Source organism: Pseudorca crassidens, chromosome 14 (assembly GCF_039906515.1).
Source record: "Pseudorca crassidens isolate mPseCra1 chromosome 14, mPseCra1.hap1, whole genome shotgun sequence".
NCBI lineage: Eukaryota > Metazoa > Chordata > Mammalia > Artiodactyla > Delphinidae > Pseudorca > Pseudorca crassidens.
In genome coordinates, this window is record NC_090309.1 from 39,858,833 (window position 1) to 39,880,908 (window position 22,076).

The 22,076-nt window shown below is 43.9% G+C and overlaps 1 protein-coding gene across 2 annotated transcripts in view; it reads right to left on the minus strand.

Moving 5' to 3' along the window:
* Positions 1–7,610, minus strand: part of LOC137206206 (activator of 90 kDa heat shock protein ATPase homolog 2) — a 29,517-nt gene extending 21,907 nt beyond the window's left edge. Inside the window, exons 1-2 of one of the 2 annotated variants that reach the window (XM_067704958.1) lie at positions 7,398–7,610; positions 6,006–6,196 (exon numbers count right to left, since the gene is read on the minus strand). In XM_067704958.1, the coding sequence (XP_067561059.1) occupies positions 6,006–6,196; positions 7,398–7,477 (271 nt within the window). In that variant the 5' untranslated portion in view covers positions 7,478–7,610. The remainder of the gene's footprint in view (positions 1–6,005; positions 6,197–7,397) is intronic. The other variant, XM_067704957.1, reaches the window with a different exon arrangement.
* Between the last annotated feature and the right edge of the window lie 14,466 nt (positions 7,611–22,076).

Below are 22,076 nucleotides of genomic sequence, written 5' to 3' on the forward strand. Positions count from 1 at the left end.
ATCCCAAGAAAAAAGAAAATCTTATAACCGTATGGTGATGAATGTTAACTAGACTTATTGTGGTCACCATTTCTTGATGTGTACAAATATACAATCATTATATCACAAAATGAATATAATGTTGTATGCCTATTACATCTCAATTTTAAAAAAGGGATAAAGATTAGAGCAAAAATAAATGAAACATGGGACTTCCCTGGTGGTGCAGTGGTTAAGAATCTGCCTGCCAATGCAGGGGACACGGGTTCAAGCTCTGGTCTGGGAAGATCCCACATGCTGTGGAGCAACTAAGCCCATTTACCACAACTACAGAGCCTGTGCTGTAGAGCCTGCAATCCACAACTACTGAGCCCGTGTGCCACAACTCCTGAAACCCACGCACCTAGAGCCCATGCCCCACAACAAGAGAAGCCACCACAATGAGAAGCCTGTGGACCACAACGAAGAGCAGCCCCCGCTCACTGCAACTACAGAAAGCCTGTGCGCAGCAACAAAGACCCAATGCAGCCAAATAAATAAATAAATAAAATAAAATAAATGAAACAGAGAACAGGAAAACAATAGAAAAGATTAATAAAACAAAGAGCTGGGTCTTTGAAAAGATAAACAATTATTGACAAAACTTTAGCTAGACTAACCAAGGGAAAAACAGAGGATCCAAATAAATAAAATTAAAAATGAAAGAGGAGACATTACAACTGATACCACACAAATACAAAGGATAATAAGCAACTACCGTTAACAATTTTATGCTATAAAACTGGACGACCTAAAAGAAATGGATAAATTCCTAGAAACATATCACCTACCAAGCCTGAATCATTAAGGACCAGAAAGTCTGAACAGACCAATTATGATTAAGGAAACTGAATCAGTAATCAAAAAAAAACTCCCAACAAAGAAAAGCCCAGAATCAGATGATTTCACTGGGGAATTCTACCAAACATTTAAAGAATTAACATCAATCCTTTTCAAACTCTTCCCAAAAACTGAAGAGAGGGAACATTCCCAGACTCATTTTAAGAGGCCAGCATTACCAGGATACCAAAGCCAGTTAAGGACACTACAAGAAAAAATTACAGGGCTACTCAACCATCCAGTGGTTAAGACTCTGCGCTTCCACTGCAGGAGGCCCAGGCTTGATCCCTGGTCGGGGAACTAAGATCCACATGCCACACAGTGCGGCCAAAAAAAAATAAAGAAAAGAAAAAGAAAAAATTACAGACAAATATACCTGATGAATATAGATGCAAAAATTCTCAACAAAATACTGGCAAATTGAATTCAACAGCACATTAAAAGGATCAAATACTAAGATCAAGTGGAATTAATGCCTGGGATGCAAGGATGGTTTAATACCCAAGTCAAATGTGATGCATCACATTAATACAAGGAAAAATAAAGATAATATGATCATCTCAATTCATGCAGAAAAAGCATTTGAGAAAATTCAACATCCACTGATAATAAAAACTCCCAAAAAAGTGGGTATAATAGAAACATACCTCAACATAATAAAGGCAATATATATGACAAGCCCACAGCTGACATTGTACTCAACGGTGAAATGTTTGAAGCTTTTCCCCTAATAACAGGAATAAGATAAGGGTACCCACTCTCACCACTCCCATTCAACACAGTATTGGAAGTCCTAGCCAGAGCAATCAAGCAAGAAAAAGAAATAAAAGGCATCCAAATTGGAAAGGAAAAGGTAAAATTACCTCTATTTGCATAGCACATGATCATATATACAAAAAAATCCAAGAGACCATTAGAACTAATAAATAAATTCAGTAAAGTTTCAGGATAGAAAATCAACATACAAAAATCAGTTGCTTTTCAATACACTAACAATGAACTATCTGAAAAAGAAATAAAGAAAACATCCCATTTACAATAGCAGCAAAAACAATATATACTTAGGAATAAATTTGACCTAGGAGGTAAAAGATCTGTAGATGGGAAACTATAAGACACTGATGAAAGATATCCCATGTTCATGTCTTGGAAGAATTAATATTGTTAAAATGTCCATACTACTTGGGAGATTGGGATTGACATATATACACTAATATGTATAAAACAGATAACTAGTAAGAACCCACTGCATAAAATAAATAAATAAATAATTTTTTTAAAATGTCCATACTACATAAAGGCAATCTGTACATTCAATGCAATCCCTACCAAGATTCCAGTGGCATTTTTTTTTTACAGAAGTAGAAAAACCAATCCTAAAATTCACATGGAACCACAAAACACTCTGATAGCCAAAGCAATCCCAAGAAAGAAGAACAAAGCTGGAGGCATCACAATTCCTGATTTCAAACTTTACTACAAAGCAAGAGTGATCAAAACAGTATGGTACTGGCATAAGAAAAAGACATGTACCAATGGAACAGAATCAAGAGCCCAGAAATAAACCCATGCATATATGGTCAACTAATATATGACAAGAGAAACAAAAATACTCCATGGGTAAAAGATACTACCTTCGGGGCTTCGCTGGTGGCGCAGTGGTTGAGAGTCCGCCTGCCGATGCAGGGGACGGGGTTTCGTGCCCCGGTCCGGGAGGATCCCACATGCCGTGGAGCAGCTGGGCCCGTGAGCCATGGCCACTGAGCCTGCGTGTCCGGAGCCTGTGCTCCGCAACGGGAGAGGCCACAACAGTGAGAGGCCCGTGTACCGCAAAAGATAAATAAATAAAGATACTACCTTCAATAAATGGTGCTGGGAAAACTGGATATTCACATGCAAAAGAATGAAAATGAATCTTACACTATACACAAAATATACACTATACACAAAAATTAACTTGAAATGGCTTAAAAACTTAAATGTAAGACCTGAATCCATAAAACTCCTAGGGAAAAAGACAGGGAAAAAGCTCCTTGATGTTGGTCTGGGACTACTCAAACTAAAAAGCTTCTGCACAAGCAAAAGAAACAATCAACAAAATGAAAAGGCAACCTACAGAATAGAAGAAAATATTTGTAAACCATATCTGATGAGTTAATATCCAAAATATGTAAGGAATCATACAACTCAATAGCAAACAACCAAACCAAAACAAAAAATACCATTAAAAAGATGAGCAGGGCTTCCCTGGTGGCGCAGTGGTTAAGAGTCCGCCTGCCGATGCAGGGGACACGGGTTCGTGCCCCAGTCTGGGAAGATCCCACATGCCGCGGAGTGGCTGCGCCCGTGGGCCATGGCCGCTGAGCCTGCGCGTCTGGAGCCTGTTGCTCCGCGGCGGGAGAGGCCACAACAGTGAGAGGCCCGCGTACCGCAAAAAAAAAAAAAAAAAAACAAAAAAAAACAGATGGACAAAGGAACTGAAGAGACATTTATGCAAAGAAAGTATTCAAATGCCCAACAGGTACCTGAAAAGGTGTCCAACATCACTAATCATCAGGGAAATGTAAATCAAAACCATAAAGAGATAACACTGTACCCCTGTTAGAATGGCTACTATCAAAAAGAGATAACAAGTGCTGGTGAGGATGTGGAGAAAAGGGAACCCTCATGCACTACTGGTGGGAATGTAAATTGGTGCAGCCACTATGGAAAACCGTATAGAGGTTCCTCAAAAAATTAAAAATAGAATTACCACATGATGTAGCAATTCCACTTCTGGATATATAGCCAAAGGAAATGGAATCACTATCTCAAAGACATTTCTGCACCCCGATATTCAATACAGCATTATTTATGGTAGCCAAGACATGGAAACAACCTAAGCACTCGTCGATGGATGAATGAATAAAGAGAATGTGGCATATTTACACAACGGAATATTATTCAGCCACAAAAAAGAAGGGAAATCTTGCCATTTGTGACAACATGGATGATCCCTGAGGGCACTATGCTAAGTGAGATAAGTCAGAGAAAACCAAATAGTGTATGATCTCATTTATATGTGTAATCAAAAAAAAAAAAACCAAACTCACAGAAACAGAAAGTAGACTGGTGGTTGCAAGGTGGCAGAGGGAAGAGTGGTGAAGGTGGTCAAAAGACACAAAGGGCACATATAACTTCCACTTATATGATAAGTAAGTTCTGAGGATGTAATGTGCAGCAGGGTAAGCAATACAGTATTATACACTTGAAAACTGCTCAGACAGCAGATCTTAAAAGTTCTCAACATACACACAAAAAAATTGTAACTATATGAGGTGATGAATATTTTAACTAACCTTATTGTGGAAATCATTTTGCAATATACACATATATCAAATCATCATGTTGTATACCTTTCACTCATACAATGTTATAAATCAATTATATCTCAATAAATCTGAGAAAGCTATAACTTTAATATAATTAAAATTTAATTAAAAAAAAAAAGGAAGACCAGAGTACTGTCTCCTCCCCAGCGGGTCCCACTAGCCACCTCTAGGATTAACTACTAGAGGAGAAAGCACACGGGGTCAGGGAAGCCCTGTTCTGTCTGCCCTCTGGCTGCTGCCTGGGAGTTGCTGGGTCTTAACCTACAAAGGAGCTGGTTGCTGCTTTAAGCTAAGGGAGATGGAAGAGACACAAGACCATGAGTTTCCTTGGGGACCTCAGAGCCCCTGTCTTGAGGAGCTGGATGTGTAAGGAGCCAGATCCTGCTATGATCCAGCCAAGAGCAGCCACTGAGGGAGCAACTGAGAGCAAACCCCAAGCCAGAAGGTTTCAACGCACAAGTGGGACTGCTTTTGATGCTCGCTGAACATTCCCTGGGCTCTGGCCTGGCTCCAGTTAGCAAGACAGCCACTAGGACAGAGGCGCAAGGACAGCTCACCAGGCAGCTCTCTAACCCAAACTCTCAAGAAAGAAGCTGACACAAGCTGAGGCCCAAACACAGCACCATCCTCCAGAACCAGATCTTGCCCTCTCTCCTCCTTTTCCTTTTCCCTTTGTCTTCATATCCATGGTTATTTCAACAAATATTTATTGAGTATAGACGGTCCACCCAGCAAGGAGCCAGGCACCACGGGAGAAATTTATTCATTCAACAAACACAACGTTTCAGACAGTGATCGAACCAAAACCAATCAATCCCTGACCCAAAGACCCAAAGAATGAAAACAACCAAAATGTCTATCAACTGATGAACAGATAAAATGTGCTACATCTATACAACAGAACGTTAGTCAACAATGAAAAAGAATGAAACATGCTACAAGACAGATGAACCTTGAAAACATTATGTCAAGTAAAAGAAGCTGCTCACAAAAGACCACATACTGTGTGATACCATTCATATGAAATGTCCAGAACAGGCAAATCCATGGAGACAGAAATAAGATTAGAGGTTGCAAGGACTGGGGGAGTGACTGCTAACAGGTACATGGTTTTGGGGGAGAGATGAAAATGTTCTATAATTGACTGTAGTGATGGCTGCACAACTCTGTGAATATACTGAAAACCAGGCAATTGTACACTTTAAATGGGCGACCTGTACGGCATGTGAATTATATCTCAATAAAGCTGATATTTTAAAAAATCTCTGCCCTGATGAACGGGGAGAAAAGGGGAATCCAGAACAATAATAATGTAACCATATGTAGTGTGCCAAATATCAGTGCTTTGGGGAGAAATTAAGCAGGGAAGGGAAACAGTACAAGGAAGGGATCTGAAACTGTCAGAGAATGGAGACAGATGGCTTTACTCAGGATGCAAACCTGAAAGAGCTTAAGGAGCCAGCAGGCACCTATTGAGGGGAAGAGTACTCCAGGCAGCAGCTCCAGGAAACGCTAGTGCTCACAAATGCCTGGCAGATTGAGTCCAGCTGACGGCTAAGAGCCCTAAAGAGCTCTGAGTGCTGGGAGAAAGGGAAGCCCACAGCTGGTTGGACAAGGAACTCCACATGCAGTTAAGGGTGTCCAGAACTCCAAACACCAATTCAGGGCCCCATAGCAGGAGTTCTAAATTTATCTGTTGAATGAATGACTAATGAATCAACCAACTCTGCCCCAACACAGCCCCCAGCCCCACCTGTACCTGGAGGACCCTGTTACCTTTCCAGCCCAGTTTGATGTTCCACTCATAGAAGAAAATCAGCTTTCCTTTGCGGCTGCTGCAGGAAGCCTCGCCTTCCACCTGCTTCAGCTCACTGATCTCGCAACGGCCAGCCTCATTCTCCACAGCAATGCCCACCAGGAGCTCACGGAGCTTCCCCTTGGACCAGCTGGTGGCATCCCGCTCTGTCCTAACGAGGGCCAGAAGAAGGGCAGAGCTGTGGATGGAAGCCCCCACTGGTGTCCACACGCCCACTCTGGGGAATCAGGGTAATGCCCTGGCCCAGTCCAGATCAGCCCAATTCCTCTCAAGCAGCTGTTGGGTGGTACTTTGTCTTAAAAACACTGGTTTATTTGGGGGAAAGGAGGTCTCGAAATCTCACCTGGTGGAAATGGAGGGGTAAAGCCTGGGCCACATGAAAAGGTAATTATAACTGAAATAACTTTTATCGTAATAAGACAAATTATCAAGTGTTTTTACACAGATATTATCTCATACAATCTTCCCAAATAATGTTCCCATTTAAAGGGGTGGAAATGAGCAGAGAGAAGTCCATTAAGTGTCCACGGTGACAAGGCTGGGAAAGGAGAGGTCAGCTCTTCCTAACCCCAAGCCAGGACTCCCCCAGGGAAGGATGCCCTCACAGGCTAAGGCTTTGCTCTGCCCTGGACCTGCCTCAGCATCACCTTGATGGCCTTGAGATAGCACAGCCCTCAGAGGAGCAGAGCAGAGAACATCACTTCCTGAAGCTCTGACTTAAGAGTGAGGGGCAAAAATCAGCCCAAGCTCCATATGAGATAGAAAAAGAATGGGTAACTAGTAAGAACTCCTAGAAGGCAGGGCTCACCAGAGACTCATCAAGTTAGATGTGGAGTTGAGATCCAAATTCCTGTTCTTTCCAATACATACGTAACACACACACACACACACACACACACACACACACACACTTTCTACCTTCATTTTAACTCCTCCAAACTTCAAGGGGCTGGGGGGGAGGGGCGGCGCGGGGAGAACTTCTAAGGTCAGAGACTGCCGAAGCTGAAGCGGTAAGTCAAGAATGACTTCTATTCCTGGGACCCAACCCAACTTTCAAAAAGAGGAAAGTGAAGTCCCAGAGCCGGTGCAGATAAGACACCGGGTCTTCAGGCTCCAAGGGCTCCGCAAGCCCTGAGGCTAATGACGAGCATCTGCACCTGTGCAGCCCCCAACCCTCCCCACTCCCCCGGCCCGGGGCCCACCACGGCCCGGGAGGCGCCCCGAGACACCCGGCCGCCCCTGCACCCGGGTTACAGGGCGCCGGGCGCTCGCAGAGGGTCCCCACCCCCACCCCGCCGGCTCTGGAGGGAGGAGGCCCAGACGCCGCGGCCCCGGCCCCTGCCCGGCCGCACCAGTGCCAGTTGTTCACGTTGGTCCCGTCCTCCCGCTCCTCCACGATCCAGCGCGGGTCTCCCTGGCCCCACTTGGCCATGTCTGCGCCGCGGCGCGGCCTCAGCGGAGAACAAGGAAGAGCCGCGGCAGCGCTACGGCTCCGTCGCCGACGTTTCCGGCCTTCGAGCCCAAGATCAGAGCGTTCGCAGCGCCCAGAAAGTGCCAGAAATCCCCGCCCCCTGCGCCACCCGGCCCCGCCCGCCCCGCTCGCCCCGCTGCGGAGCTCCGGGAGAGCTGGAGCGGGGCTGTTTCCGAGGGGCGGGGGCGCGGGGCGGGGCCCGGAGGGTGGAGAGGGCGGGGGGCGTCTGGGCTCAGGAAGCCCGCCCCCGGGAGGGGGTTGGGCCCGAGGCGAGTGCGGGCCAGGAGGGGAGGGGTCGGGGCCCAGGAGACCCGCGTGGGGGGCGGCGGTGGGTAGGCTAAGGGCCCGAGCCACGGCGCTGGGCGGGGGGCGACCTGGGAGGCCGGGTGGGGTTTGCGGAGGCCTTGGGCCCCGCCGCGGGTCTCGCAAGTGCACGGGCTGGGGAAGGCCGGACGCCTCTCAACGGTTCGTTATTATTACTGCAGCGACGACCTTCAGTGCTGGCAAGCGGGGCGTTGAGTAAGGGGCGCCTGAGAGTTGCACCGGGGCTGCAGACAGGAAACGGCCGTCGGGCTGCCACCGGCAGTGCTGACGGTGTTCGGTCCTCTCGAGGACACGACCCTCGCAAGCACTTGGTCACCCTGTTTGCTGTGCGACCGACTTGCAGAGGTCGGAGCGCGCCCACGATGCGAGGCGGAGGTGGTCTCGGCGGAGCGCGCCGTGTTTACACCGTATTCGTTTTCTGTTGAAAGTTCCTACGGAGTTGGTGCACTCTGGCTCTCTCCTGGACGCCAAGTCTCACGCCTTTCCGCCACCTGTCCAAGTAGCACGAGCTACCAAGTTCCCAGTTACTTCGGGAATGTTTACATTTTATTCATGTAATAGTCCTTTCTAGATGACAAAAGAATGTGATAGCAAGCGTATATTACTGCAGCTCGATTCAATTTTACAAAAGTTAAGTGGATATTAATGATTCCTTTAACGAATTTTCACCTTTCAGCAAAAACTTTGCGCCAACTATTTGGGAAATGTTGCTGACAGGTCTGTGGATATTTATTTAGCAGGCAGAACAGGTATGGAATTTTGGAAGTCTGGAAGTATCTCACTGTTCTGTTCCACTGTGATGGACTGTCCTCTGCCTGTGGTCTGTTCTCAATGAAATAAACTGGTAGAGAATACTTTTCTCCATTTGCTTACTGGAGCTACTACATTCCAACGTCATTTTCCAAAAAGCTACAACAGTTTTGTAAGCAGACTGTTTACCAAGTGTTTTGACCCCCAAACAAAATGACATTTTGATTTCACCTTTTACACTTTACTTCACCAAACGCATGGACAACTAACACAAGGTATCAGATAGAAAAGAATTGGATGGGCAATACTAGTGGGTACTGTTTTCTTGTGAATTTTATCCAGTTCATAAAGAATATTACCAATGGAACAGCACATAGTGAGATATGTATCATTGGAACCTGGGGTAAGACTTACAAGAAAACTTACGGTATATGAAGTATTGAGAGTAGTCAAAATCAGAGGGACAGAACAGTGTTGCCAGGGGCTGCGGGGAGAGGGAAGTGGGGAGTTATTGTTTAGTGGGTATAGAATTTCAGTTTTACAAGATGAAACAAATTCTGAAGATGGAGGGTGGTGATGGTAGCACAACATTATGAATGTACTTAACACCACTGAACTGTACACATAATGGTTACAATGGTAAATTTTTTATGTGTATTTTACCACAATAAAAAAATTTTCGAAAAACAACCTCTAAATCAATGAGTAAAATGTTGCTGGGGAAGAGGATAATCATGAAATATGGAGGTATATCAAACATACCCCTGCTCAGTTTACTTACTAACTATATTCAAAAGGGAAAAGTAATCTTTACAAAGGAGAAATCTGGCAACTAACCACCTTAACCAAATGGTCAAACTCAGCATCAATGGAGCAAACTGACATGTGTACACCATCACCTAAGTAGCATTCCTGCCAAAAATGCTTATTCTGAATCTAATCATGAGGAAACAATCAGAAAAGTCCAAATTGAGGGAAATTCTGCAAAATGGATCTGGCCTAAACTCTACAAAAATAAACATTTCATGAATATCAAAAGAAGACTAAAGAGAGGTGGCAATAGATGCAATGCTTGATCCTAAATGAGCTCCTGGATCCAAAACAAACAGTTTAAAATGACATAATTGGGGAAATTTAAATTGCATTTCAGACTGCATACTGGATAATGTTGTATCAATGTCAAATCTTCTGAGCAGTTAAACTTTGGTTACAAACAAGAGCATTCTTGTTCTTTGGAGATTACATGCTGAAATATTTGTAGGTAAATTGTCATGATGTCTGCAATTAACTCAGAGAAAAGCAGATAAAGCAAGGTGGCAAAGGTTGACACCTGGTGAATCCAGGTGAAGTGTATCTGAGGGTTCCTTGAACTATTCTTGCAACTCTTCTGTAAGTTTGAGATTATCTTCAAAAGAAAAACTGGGGGGAAAAATTGAGTCAAAACATCTTCAGGGTCAAAGCATGGGTTGTAGCCTTTTGTAACCATCCAGTACTAGGGTGGGTAAAAATTACACCACAACATTTATGGAGCATCTACTGTGTGTCCAAGTCTGCTGTATGCTGGAGTGATCACGAAAATAAGACATGGGGCTCAGGCAGCAGTGGAGGAGACGAGTGTGAATTCACCTTCATGGTAAATCCAGTGTGCCCTGGGAGCACAGAGGAGAAAGTGCCTAATTCTCCCTAGGGGAGTGTGGTGCTTGTGTAGTTCTCTTCTCAGAGGAGGCTTATAGAGTGAGGACTCTTGTCTTCAAGAGAGCAAAGGGGAGCAGCAAGTGCCCAGGCACAGAAGCATGGAGAAGCATACTGCACCAAGGGGGCTCTAACAGTCATGTAAGGGGGGCTACAGGAGATGAGGCTGCAAGGGGGCAAATTGCCCCCTCATGAAAGGTCTCATTTGCCCTGCTGAGTATTGTGGACTTTGTTCTGTAGGCAACAGGAAAACACTGAGGTGATCTAAATGGAGAAATGACGTGATCGGACTTGTGTTTTAGAAAAATCATTCTTAGGACAATTTGAACAATGGACAGGAGTGGGATAAAAACTGGAAGGGGGGATATTTGTCAGAGTGGAGAGGAGGTGACAGATCTGAGAGGCATTAAAAGCGGAACCCGTGATATGGGAGTGCAGTGGAGGAAGTGTTTTTCAGAGCCTGGGACTTGCACCTTGCTTAATCACCATCATTCTGAGAGACTAGAATGAAAAGAGGCTGGCGGAGGGCTTAGGTGATAACCCTGGAGATCAGCATGCAGGGGATGGGCAGAAAAATGGAGCCTGAAAAGGGAAACCGAAAGAAGGAGGAAGAAAACAGAGAAGACATTTGATCATGGAAGCCAAGGGTCGGGATGGAGGGAGAGGTCAGCAGTGTTAGACGTGGAAGACGGCAAGTAGGATAATAAAGAAATTGTTCTTTGGATTTGACAGGAGGGCCATTGGGCCCTTTGCAGGGAGCAGTTTCAGTGAACGACTGGGGCAGAAGCCGGGTCACAGTGGACAGAGGAAGTGAGAAAGTTGAGACCATGCTTTCAAAATGTTTGACAGGGGCTTCCCTGGTGGCGCAGTGGTTGAGAGTCCGCCTGCCTATGCAGGGGACACGGGTTCGTGCCCCAGTCCGCGAAGATCCCACGTGCCACGGAGCGGCTGGGCCCGTGAGCCATGGCCGCTGAGCCTGCACGTCCGGAGCCTGTACTCCGCAACGGGAGAGGCCACAACAGTGAGAGGCCCGCGTACCGCAAAAAAAAAAAAAAAAAAATGTTTGACAGGATGGGTAAGAGAAATGGACAGTAGCTGGATACGGATATGGAGTGAAAGGAGATTTTGCCTTTTCCTTTTAAATGTTTTCACATGCTGATGGGGACTAGCTGGTGAAAAGAGGGCCAGGTGGTAAAGCAAATCCCCAGAAGCAATGGGAAGAGATGAGTCCAAAAGCAGGTGGGGCTCATCCTGGGATAGGAAGACCCAAGGAGAAAGGATAAGGATGGATGTTTCTGTAGCAAGCTTGGTTTTGATCAGTTTGATTTGGGGAGAGGGAGAAGAGATGAATGAGGTGGCAAGTTGGACAACTTCAGGTGGCATCTCACCTGCAGCAAAGTGAGGGTGATGACACTGACAGGCTTTGGGGGAAGAAATGCAAAATGCTGTAAGAATGTCTTTTTTCCCATAACCCATCTATACCAGGGTAAGACCAAATCATTGTCACCTTTTCTAAACACGCCTGCACCACACTTTCTCTGTCTAGTGACAGAAGAAAAGATTGTATCCAGGATTGACTTTCGTTAGCAATGCACTAGAATCAGGACTTTGATTCAAGTTTCACACCACAACAGGTCTATAAGAGGCTAAGATTCTGCTTTTATGGAAGTCACCACTCTAATTTATTTCTAAAATTCTGATGCCTATCTCTCAGTTTAGTTTAATTGCATTAATATTTATTCACCAGTATGCACGCCTGCCCCCCACCCCGCCAGAGCTTGTAGTGCGCCTGTGTTGCTCTCGGGCTCTGAGCTGTGCCCAGCACACAGTAGGCACCAGGAAATGTTTGTTTGGATAACTGAATGGAAAAGGGAACGAATATTTCTCAAACCTGTCTTTCCAACCTATTAGTAGGCTGTAAAAACAGTTCAACAGGCATCCACCATCAGTGTTATCTCAATGAAAGAGAATAGTTTAAATACTAGAGTGATTACATGTGGTAAAGGTAAACATTGCTTCTTAAATCATCACATGGGTGGGGTATGTTATGATTATATTGAGTGAGTTTGTTGTTGTTGTTTTGGTTTGGGTTTTTTTTTAGTGTTTGAAAGCCACTGTTGCAGCAAACACAAAGGTAGGTATGATAGCTTACAACTAACTGTTGATCTGTTTTTGCGCATTGTAGAATCCCCAGTGCCTAGCACACAGCAGATCTCAATAAATACTGGATGCATGAATGGGGGCAGGGGTAAGAAGGGGAGAAATTAAAAGGATTTATTTTATCATGGTTCCCATAGATGAGTTTATATAATAACACTAGGGACTATTTAGCACAGGAATTTCCCGTCTTTAGCTTTTCCATATGCTGTAGATTGAACAAGTCTTTTATACTCTCTAACTTCAGTTTGCATGTCTATTATTAGCCTTTTTCAACTAGGGCTCCTCATATGAACTGCAGAACACAAAATGACTTGAGTGACTATTTTCTTGATTCTTCCCAGGATGGTATATAAGTAGTGTCATTCTTAATACATAGGGGGAAAAAATATTGGTTGAATGAATCATTTCATAGGAGTAAAAGAAGACGTTGGTTGAAGAGATATGAAAGGAGAGAACTGGGCTTTGAAGGTAGAAATGGGAGAGGTCGGTCCAGACCAAAGAAGAAAAGTATTAGCAAAGATGTGAAAGTCAGGAAAGTAACTAGGGGGAAGTAGGCTGGACACAAATGGAATGGGCACTAAGACTGAAATGAGGACATTTTGAGGAAGGTGTGAAAGCCAGTGTGAAGAGTCTTTTTACGCCAATGTGAAGGAAATGTGTTCTGAGTTGTATCTCCCATAGCAGTATCAGACCACGCTGGCAGGCTCTGCAGCCCTGTGCTTGGATCCAGGTCTTGACTCTGCCACTTACCAGCTGAGTGACCTTGGGCAAATTCCCTAACCTCTTTGTTAGGTGTAACTTCATCACCTCTTTGTACTTTGTAAAATGGGGATAGTATTACTACCTATCTGTATTACCATTAGATTCAACTGCTAGTAACAAAGTAGCAATAACAGAATAATACAAGATAGCGTTTTCCTTTCATGTAAAAATAGGCAGTCCATGGTGAATATGGAAGATATACAATCATCAGGGACCTGAGCTTACATTAGCAATCCTCACCACATGGCTTCCATATCAGGGTCCAGTTCCAGTCAACACAACCACATTCTAACCAGAAGGAAAAAGAAAAACCAAGAGTACATCCTCAACTTGTAAGACATATCCCAGCACTTCTGCTTAGATCCTATTGGCCAGAACACGTCACATGGCAACACCTAGCGAAGAAGGCTGGGAAGTATTATCCTTATTCTAGTCAGCCATGTGCCCAGCCAACATTTGGAAGTTCTGTTCCCAAAGAAGGGAAGAAGAGATATTGGGGGAAAACTAGCAGTGTTTGCCACCCAACCTCATAGGTAAAGGGATTAATACAACTAAAGCTCTTAGAACAGTTCCAGGCATGAAGGAAGCAGTTAAAAATGTTTTTGTCTTATCCTCACCCTCCCTGGCTGGTCTCCTTTACTCCCAAACACAAGCTACCACCAAATTCCAAACACTCCTCAATTGACACTTCTAGATTTACCAGCCAAGCCAGGAGACTCCTAGAGGCAATATTCCTGTCAAGGGTGTCCTGCATCTTGCAGTAATGGTATCCTTGCCAATTCAGACATTAGTTAGGAGCACCCTGAGGGCAGCCTTGGCACAAATGCAGCAGTGACTCAGAGAACAGCAGCAGGGCTGACCCTCAATTATGCATCCTGCCCAGGAGATCTGAGAGGTACATTTTCCTCTGTCACTTTACACCCCACTTTTACATAGCTTCTCTAATAGGATACAAACCAGGCTTCTGTAGCAAGAGACTCTCCCCACCCCCATCCCCCATCCCCCATCCCCCAAAGTGGCTTAAACCAGTTGGAAGTTTATTTCTTTCTCACTAGTGGTTTAGGACCAGTGGAAGCTGGGTGTGTGGGGCTTTCAGATTGTATGTTGTTGCTCTGCCATTTCTGAGATGCTACCCTCATCTGCTTTGTCAAAGATGGCTCAAAAAAAAAAAAAACAAAACAACAACAACAACAAAAAAAGATGGCTCACAACCACTTCCCTATTCTTCCTTGCAGGAAGAGGGAAAGATAAAAGGCAGGTGTGCTTCTCTTCTTTCAAGGGCATGACTCAGAAATTGAGACATCGCTGCTAGGCTCACCTCAGTGGCCATAACTTAGTCACACACTCCCAGATAAAATATAGAGGAGGGAGTTGTTAATAAAGGAAGACGAGTAGAATGGACATTTGGAGAATAACTTACAAGCCCTGGCTCACTGCCACATCCCTGCTTCTCCTCTTGTTCCCCTCCTGGCTTCCCTCTGTAGGCCTGTGGGCAACATCACCTATCATCCAAGGGCTGGATGTTCTATTCATCTGTGCTCCACCCTGCCCTTGTCTCCAGAGCTCCACCCCACATAGCTCAAGGGGGCACCGTCCATGGTGCTGTCTACACTTCACAACAAGTTGTACAATAAGGCAACCTTGCTTATCCCTCACAGTTGACAGCCTATCAAGTCTACCTTCAGTGTTTTTCTTGAATCATTTTTTTCTTTATTCCATCCCACCCTATTTTGCTCTGGGTCTTCACTTTTTACTGCATGGCTCTTTACAATGTCTTTGCTAATGGTCTCCCTGCCCCCACTAGTTCCTTTCCTCTCCAATCTATGTGACTCCCTGCCTGCATCCTGTGCAGCAGCCACATTCTGGGGCTCTCCAACACATCTGTACCTCTGCACTTTCAAGACCCTCTGCCTTTCCTCTCTCGCCTCCTTCACCAAGACTTTGCTCTAATATTTTCCTCTGCAAAACTTTCTTTGATGTCTCCTTCACCTCTCAGAGAGTCACACTTCCCTCTACCAGTACATTATATCATAGCATTATAATCACATCACACATTTTAATAGCTCTGAAATCAGAGGGCATCTTCAATTGGCAGTGCCCTTGACCTCTATTGAAGTCAAGTTCTCCCAGAGAGGACTGCCCAGTCAACCAAGGCAGTACCGACCAGAGACTCTGGTAGACAGCCTCTAGGATGACCATCAACAACCTCTGCTTCTTGGCCTTCATGTCCTTGTGTATCTCCTTCCCTTGAGTGTGAGCTGGACCTACCGACTTGTCTCCAATGAATAGAGTACAGCCGAAGTCATGGCATGTCCTTTCCAGGATAAGGTTGCCAAAACCCTGCTCATCTTCTTATTCATTCTGGCTGCCTGTCTCTGAGAACTTGCTAGAGAAAGCCAGCAAGTTTATACATTAATAAAGTTTTTCAAGTGTATCATAGAGTAAATTCCAGGCAGTGGGATTGCTAGCTCAAAAGGTGCTTAATATTGACAGAAACTGCCCAGTTATCTTCCAGAGAGACTTAACAACTTATACACCTATTTATGCTTTTCCCCATCCCTTTATCAGTGTTATCCATCTTTCTAATATTTGACAGCTTGATAGATTAAAAAAATTCACAACTTATTGTTTTGATTTGAATTTAATTATGAAATCAGGATGAGCATTTAAAATTTTTGGCCATTTATTTTTCTGCCTATACATATTATCTTTGCCTATTTAATTTTATTTATTTTTGGCCATGCAATGCAGCTTGCAGGATCTTAATTCCCTGACCAGGGATTGAAACTGGGCCCTGGTAGTGAAAGCACTGAGTCCTAACCACTGGAATGCCAGGGAACTCCCCTCTTTGCCCATTTTAAAATTAAGTAATTTATATTTTTCTTATTCCTTTGGGTGAAATAATTCTTATGCCCCTGAGTGCTCTTAATAATTTCTTTATAAATATGGAAATCATCCTTTTGTCATAAGTGTTTTTAAAAATAGCCTTTCCCAGAGAACTAGAACAAAAAATTTAAAAATGTGTATGGAAACACAAAAGACCCCAAATGGCCAAAGCAATTCTGAGAAAGAAAAACAGAGCTGGAGGAATCAGGCTCCCTGACTTCAGACTATACTATGAAGCTACAGTAAACAAAACAGTATGGTACTGGCACAAAAACAAAAATATAGATCAATGCAACAGGATAGAAAGCCCAGAAATAAACCCATGCATCTATGGTCAATTAATCTATAGCAAAGGAGACAAGAATATACAATGGAGAAAATGCAGTCTCTTCAATAAGTGGTGCTGGGAAAACTGGACAGCTAGATGTAAAAGAATGAAAGTAGAACACTCTCTAACACCATACACAAAAATAAACTCAAAATGGATTAAAAACCTACATGTAAGATCGGATACTATAAAACTATTAGCGGAAAACAAAGGCAAGACACTCTTTCCCATAAATCACAACAATATCTGTTCAGATCCACCTCCTAAAGTAATGAAAATAAAAACAAAACTAAACAAATGGGACCTAATTAAACTTAAAAGCTTTTGAATAGCAAAGGAAACCATAAGCAAAACAAAAAGACAACCCACAGAATGGGAGAAAATATTAGCAAACGAAGCAACAAACAGGAATTAATCTCTACAATATACCAACAGCCCATACAGCTCCATATCAAAAAAAAAAAAAAAAAATCCAGGGCTTCCCTGGTGGCGCAGTGGTTGAGAATCTGCCTGCTAATGCAGGGGACACGGGTTCGAGCCCTGGTCTGGGAGGATCCCACATGCCGCAGAGCAACTAGGCCCGTGAGCCACAACTACTGAGCCTGCGCGTCTGGAGCCCGTGCTCCGCAACAAGAGAGGCCGCGATAGTGAGAGGCCCACGCACCGCGATGAAGAGTGGCCCCCGCTTGCCACAACTAGAGAAAGCCCTCGCACAGAAACGAAGATGCAACACAGCAAAAATAAATTAATTAATTAATAAACTCCTACCCCCAACATCTTCTAAAAAAAAATCCACATATCTTAAAAAAAAAAAAAAAAATCCAATCAAAAAATGGGCAGAAAAAAAAAAATGGGCAGAAGATCCAAATAGACATTTCTCCAAAGACATACAGATGGCCAAAAAGCACATAAAAAGATGCTCAACATCACTAATTATTAGAGCAATGCAAATCAAAACTACAGTAAGGTATCACCTCACATTGGTCAGAATGGCCATCATAAAAAGTCTACAAACAATAAATGCTGGAGAGGGTGTGGAGAAAAGGGAACCCTCCTACATTGTTGGTGGGAATGCAAATTGGTACAACCACTATGCAGGACTGTATGGAGGTTCCTTAAAAAACTAAAACTAGAACTACCATATGATCCAGCAATCCCACTCCTGAACACATATCTGGAAAAAAACATAATTCGAGAAAATACATGCACCCCTATGTTCATTGCAGCACTATTTACAATAGCCAAGACATGGAAGCCACCTAAATGTCCATCAACAGATGAATGGATAAAGAAGATGTGGTACATATATACAATGCAGTATTACTCAGGCTTAAAAAAGAGTGAAATAATGCCATTTGCAGCAACATGGATGAACCTAGAGATTATCATGCTAAGTGAAGTCACACAAACATAAATATCATATGACATCACATATATGGAATCATAAAAGATGATACAGGGACTTCCCTGGTGATCCATAGGTTAAGACTCCGTACTGCCAACGCAGGGGGCCCGGGTTCGATCCCTGATTGGGGACCTAGATCCCACATGCTGCAACTAAAATATCCTGCATGCCGCAACAAAAGATCCTGCATGCCACAACTAAAGATCCCGCACATGGCAACAAAGATCCTGCGTGCCGCAACTAAGACCTGGTGCCGCCAAATAAATAAATATTAAAAAAAATAAAAAGATGATACAAATGAATTTACTTACAAAACAGAAACAGACTCAAGACTTTGAAAACGAACTTATGGTTACCAAAGGGGAAAGGTGGAGGGGAGGGATAAATTAGGAGTTTGGGATTAACATATACACACCACTATATATAAAATAGATAATCAACAAGAGCCTACTGTATGGCACAGGAAACTCTACTCGATATTCTGTAAAACCTACATGGGAAAAAATCTGAAAAAGAATGGATATATGTATATGTATAGCTGAATCACTTTGTTCTACACCTGAAACTAACACAACATTGTAAATCAACTATACCCCAATATAAAATAAATTTTTTTAAATTTTATTAAAAAATAGGCTTTTCCAGCATAATAATCACCAAAATCAATGGTGCTGGAGCCAAGGATATGTGGCCCTGTGTTTGGTGGAATAGTAACATACAGTGGGATTGATAAAATGCATAAATGATGGAGCATAATGGGAACCAGGTTTCTCACTACTGGAGAAGGAAATTATGGAGCAGGTGTAGCTAGAGTAGACCTTGCTGGATTGGAATTGGAAGTATTGGTATAAGCTCATGATCTTTCGTAAGGATAGATAGCTATAGATATTGATATTTTGGTGGTTTTAAAATAGGTCCAGGGCTTCCCTGGTGGCTCAGTGGTTAAGAATCCACCTGCCAATGGAGGGGGCACAGGTTCAAGCCCTGGTCCAGCAAGAGCTCACATGCTGGGTAGCAACTAAGCCCATGCATCACAACGACTGAGCCTGCACTCTAGAGCCCGCGAGCCACAACTACTGAAGACTGCGCACCTAGAGCCCGTGCTCTGAAACAAGAGAAGCCACCGCAGTGAGAAGCCCGCTCACCTCAACAAAGAGTAGCCCCTGCTCGCTGCAACTAGAGAAAGCCCTTGCACAGCAACAAAGACCCAACACAGTCATAAATAAATAAATAAATAAATAAATAAAGTAGGTCCACATTTTGGTGGGTTTTTCTTTTATTCTCTTCCGTTCAAAGGTAGAGTATAATCTCCTTGCCCTTGAATGTGGGCTGAACTTAATGCCTAGGTGACCTCCAATACTAGGTCATGAAAAGGATACAGTATTCACCTTCTCTCTCTCTCTCTCTCTCTCTCTCTCTCTCTCTCTGCTTGACTTTGGAACCCAGTCACCAACTTGTGAGGAAGCCAGGGTCCCATGGACAGGCCATAGATAGGTGTTCCAGTGACAGCTCCTGAGCTGACAGCCAGGAGCAACTGCCACATATGTGAATGAACAACCTTTGGATGATTGCAGCCCCAAGGACCCAAACATCATGGCGCAGAGAAAGTCATTCCCCACAGTACCCACTTTGAATTCCTGGCCTCATAAACCATGAGAGACAATACAGAATTATTAATTACTTAAGTCACTGAGGGTAATTTGTTACATAGCAATAGATAATTAATACATATTATATGTCTGCATATATGTGTACTATGTGTTTGTACATACATATATTTCCTACCTCTGTCCACTGAGAGAGTCTAGAAACAATGATAACTCAGGGGTAATGAGCATACCTAGTGTGCAGATCTTGTTTTCGGAATACCAGTCTCCCCTAAAGAAATAGCGGATTCAGGGTCTGGGGCAGAGAAAGTACAAGATGAGCTTGGAACATCCTGTATAGCAAAGTGCTTAAGTATGTCTAAAGGACCAAGAGCCAACTTGAAGGGGTCCCCACTGGCCATATCTGGGAACATATGAGCATCCAAATAAATAATGATTGTAAAGGATTATAACCCACTGAATAAAACAGGAATCTAAAAGTTCATACCGATATATTGAAAGAATGAATGAATGAATAGGAGAGAAGGGAGAGCCTTCCTTTCAGTAGACTTCCAACTAATATTGTTTATTAATAAGTAAAAACTACTTATTAACCTGACAGGGGAGAAATCTGACAAACACCATCTCAACCTTGTGGTAAAAATTAAACTACATCAATACATATGACAGCACATGCCTCCTGATATGATGCACTGAGATCACAGGATCACCTATGGAATATTCCTGCCAAAGATACATGACCTGAACCTAATCATGAAGAAACATCAGGCAGACTTCCCTGGTGGCACAGTGGTTAGGAATCCGCCTGCCAATGCAGAGGACATGGGTTCAAGCCCTGGTCCGGGAAGATCCCACATGCCGCGGAATAACTAAGCCTGTGCTGAGCCTGCGCTCTGAGCCCGCGAGCCACAACTACTGAGCCCGCGTGCCACAACTACTGATGCCCACGCCTAGAGCCCGAGCTCCGCAACAAGAGAAGCCACTGCAACGAGAAGCCCGCGCACCACAACGAAGAGTAGCCCCCACTCGCCGCAACTAGAGAAAGCCTGTGCGCAGCAATGAACCCTACACAGCCAAAAATAAATAAATACATACATACATACATAAAAAAAAAAAAAAGAATCCGCCTGCCAATGCAGGGGACATGGGTTCGATCCCTGGTCCGGGAAGATCCCAAATGCCGTGGAGCAACTAAGCCCCTGCACCACGACTACTGAGCCTGCACTCTAGAGCCCACGCTGAGCAGCGAGAGAAGCCACTGCAATGAGAAGCCTGCGCACCACACGAAGAGTAACCCCCGCTCACCGCAATTAGAGAAAGCCCACGCACGGAGCAATGAAGACCCAATGCAGCCAAAAACAAATACATTTATTTTAAAAAATAAAGTCTTTATAAAAAAGAAAGAAAGAAAGAAACATCGAGCAAACCCAACAATGAGGGACATGCTACAAAGTAACTGATCTGTAATCTTCAAAAGTGTCAAGGTCAGGGGCTTCCCTGGTGGCGCAGTGGTTGAGAGTCCTCCTGCCGATGCAGGGGACATGGGTTCGTGCCCCGGTCCGGGAGGATCCCACATGTCGCGGAGCGGCTAGTCCCGTGAGCCATGGCCGCTGAGCCTGCGCGTCCGGAGCCTGTGCTCTGCACGGGAGAGGCCACGACAGTGAGAGGCCCGCGTACCGCAAAAAAAAAAAAAGTGTCAAGGTCAGAAAAGTCAAGGAAAGTCTGAGGAACTGGTCCAAATTGAAGAGACTAGAGACATGACAGCTAAACAGAAAGCATCATCCTGAACTGGATCCTTGACCTATAAAGAATATAACTGGGACAACCAGCAAATTTTGAACGAGGCCTGTCAATTAGATGGCAATAGTGTATCAGCGTTAATTGATGGATGGCCTTGGTTATGTGCATGTCCCAGTTTGTAGGAAATATATGCTGAAGTGCTAAGGCTGACTGATATAGTGTATTTGCATCTTACTCTCAAATGCTTTAAGCATGAATTTTATGGAGAGAGAGAATGATAAAACAAATGTGTTAAACTGTTAACTGGGGAATCTGAGTGAAAGCATACAGTTCTTTGTACTACTCTTGCAACTTTTCTGTAAATTTGAAATGATTTAAATATAAAACTTTTTTTTTAAAATAGGCTTTCCCAGTTTGTTGTTTGTCTTTTGACTTTATTTTTTCCTAAACAGAAGGTTTTGTAAAAATACTCTAATTTACCAAGCTTTTCCCTTTTGGCTTTTGGGTGATATGTCTTGCTTGGGTAATCATTTGAAGAAGGTCCCTGAGTCCACAGCTAATTAAAGAGGAAAGGTGGTGAGTTTGATCCCACTTCTACAAGAGAAACACCAATGGGCATTGAGAAGGAAAGCTCAGCTTTTAACTGGAGCCATAGCTTAGCAGATGGAAATGGGGAGTCCTACCGCTTTGCTGCCCCCTGGGTATCTTCAGTTGAATTTCTGGTGGACACCTCAAATTTGGCAGAGCTATCCCTTCAACTAGTCACCTCTCTGGACATTCCTATCTCTGACAGTCAGATATCCAAACTCAGGAGTCACTTTTGTGTCCTCTCATTTTTCCCATATCTAGCCAGAAATTGACATTCTTTACTCCAGGTGTTCTGCCACCTCCCTATTCCAGACCCTC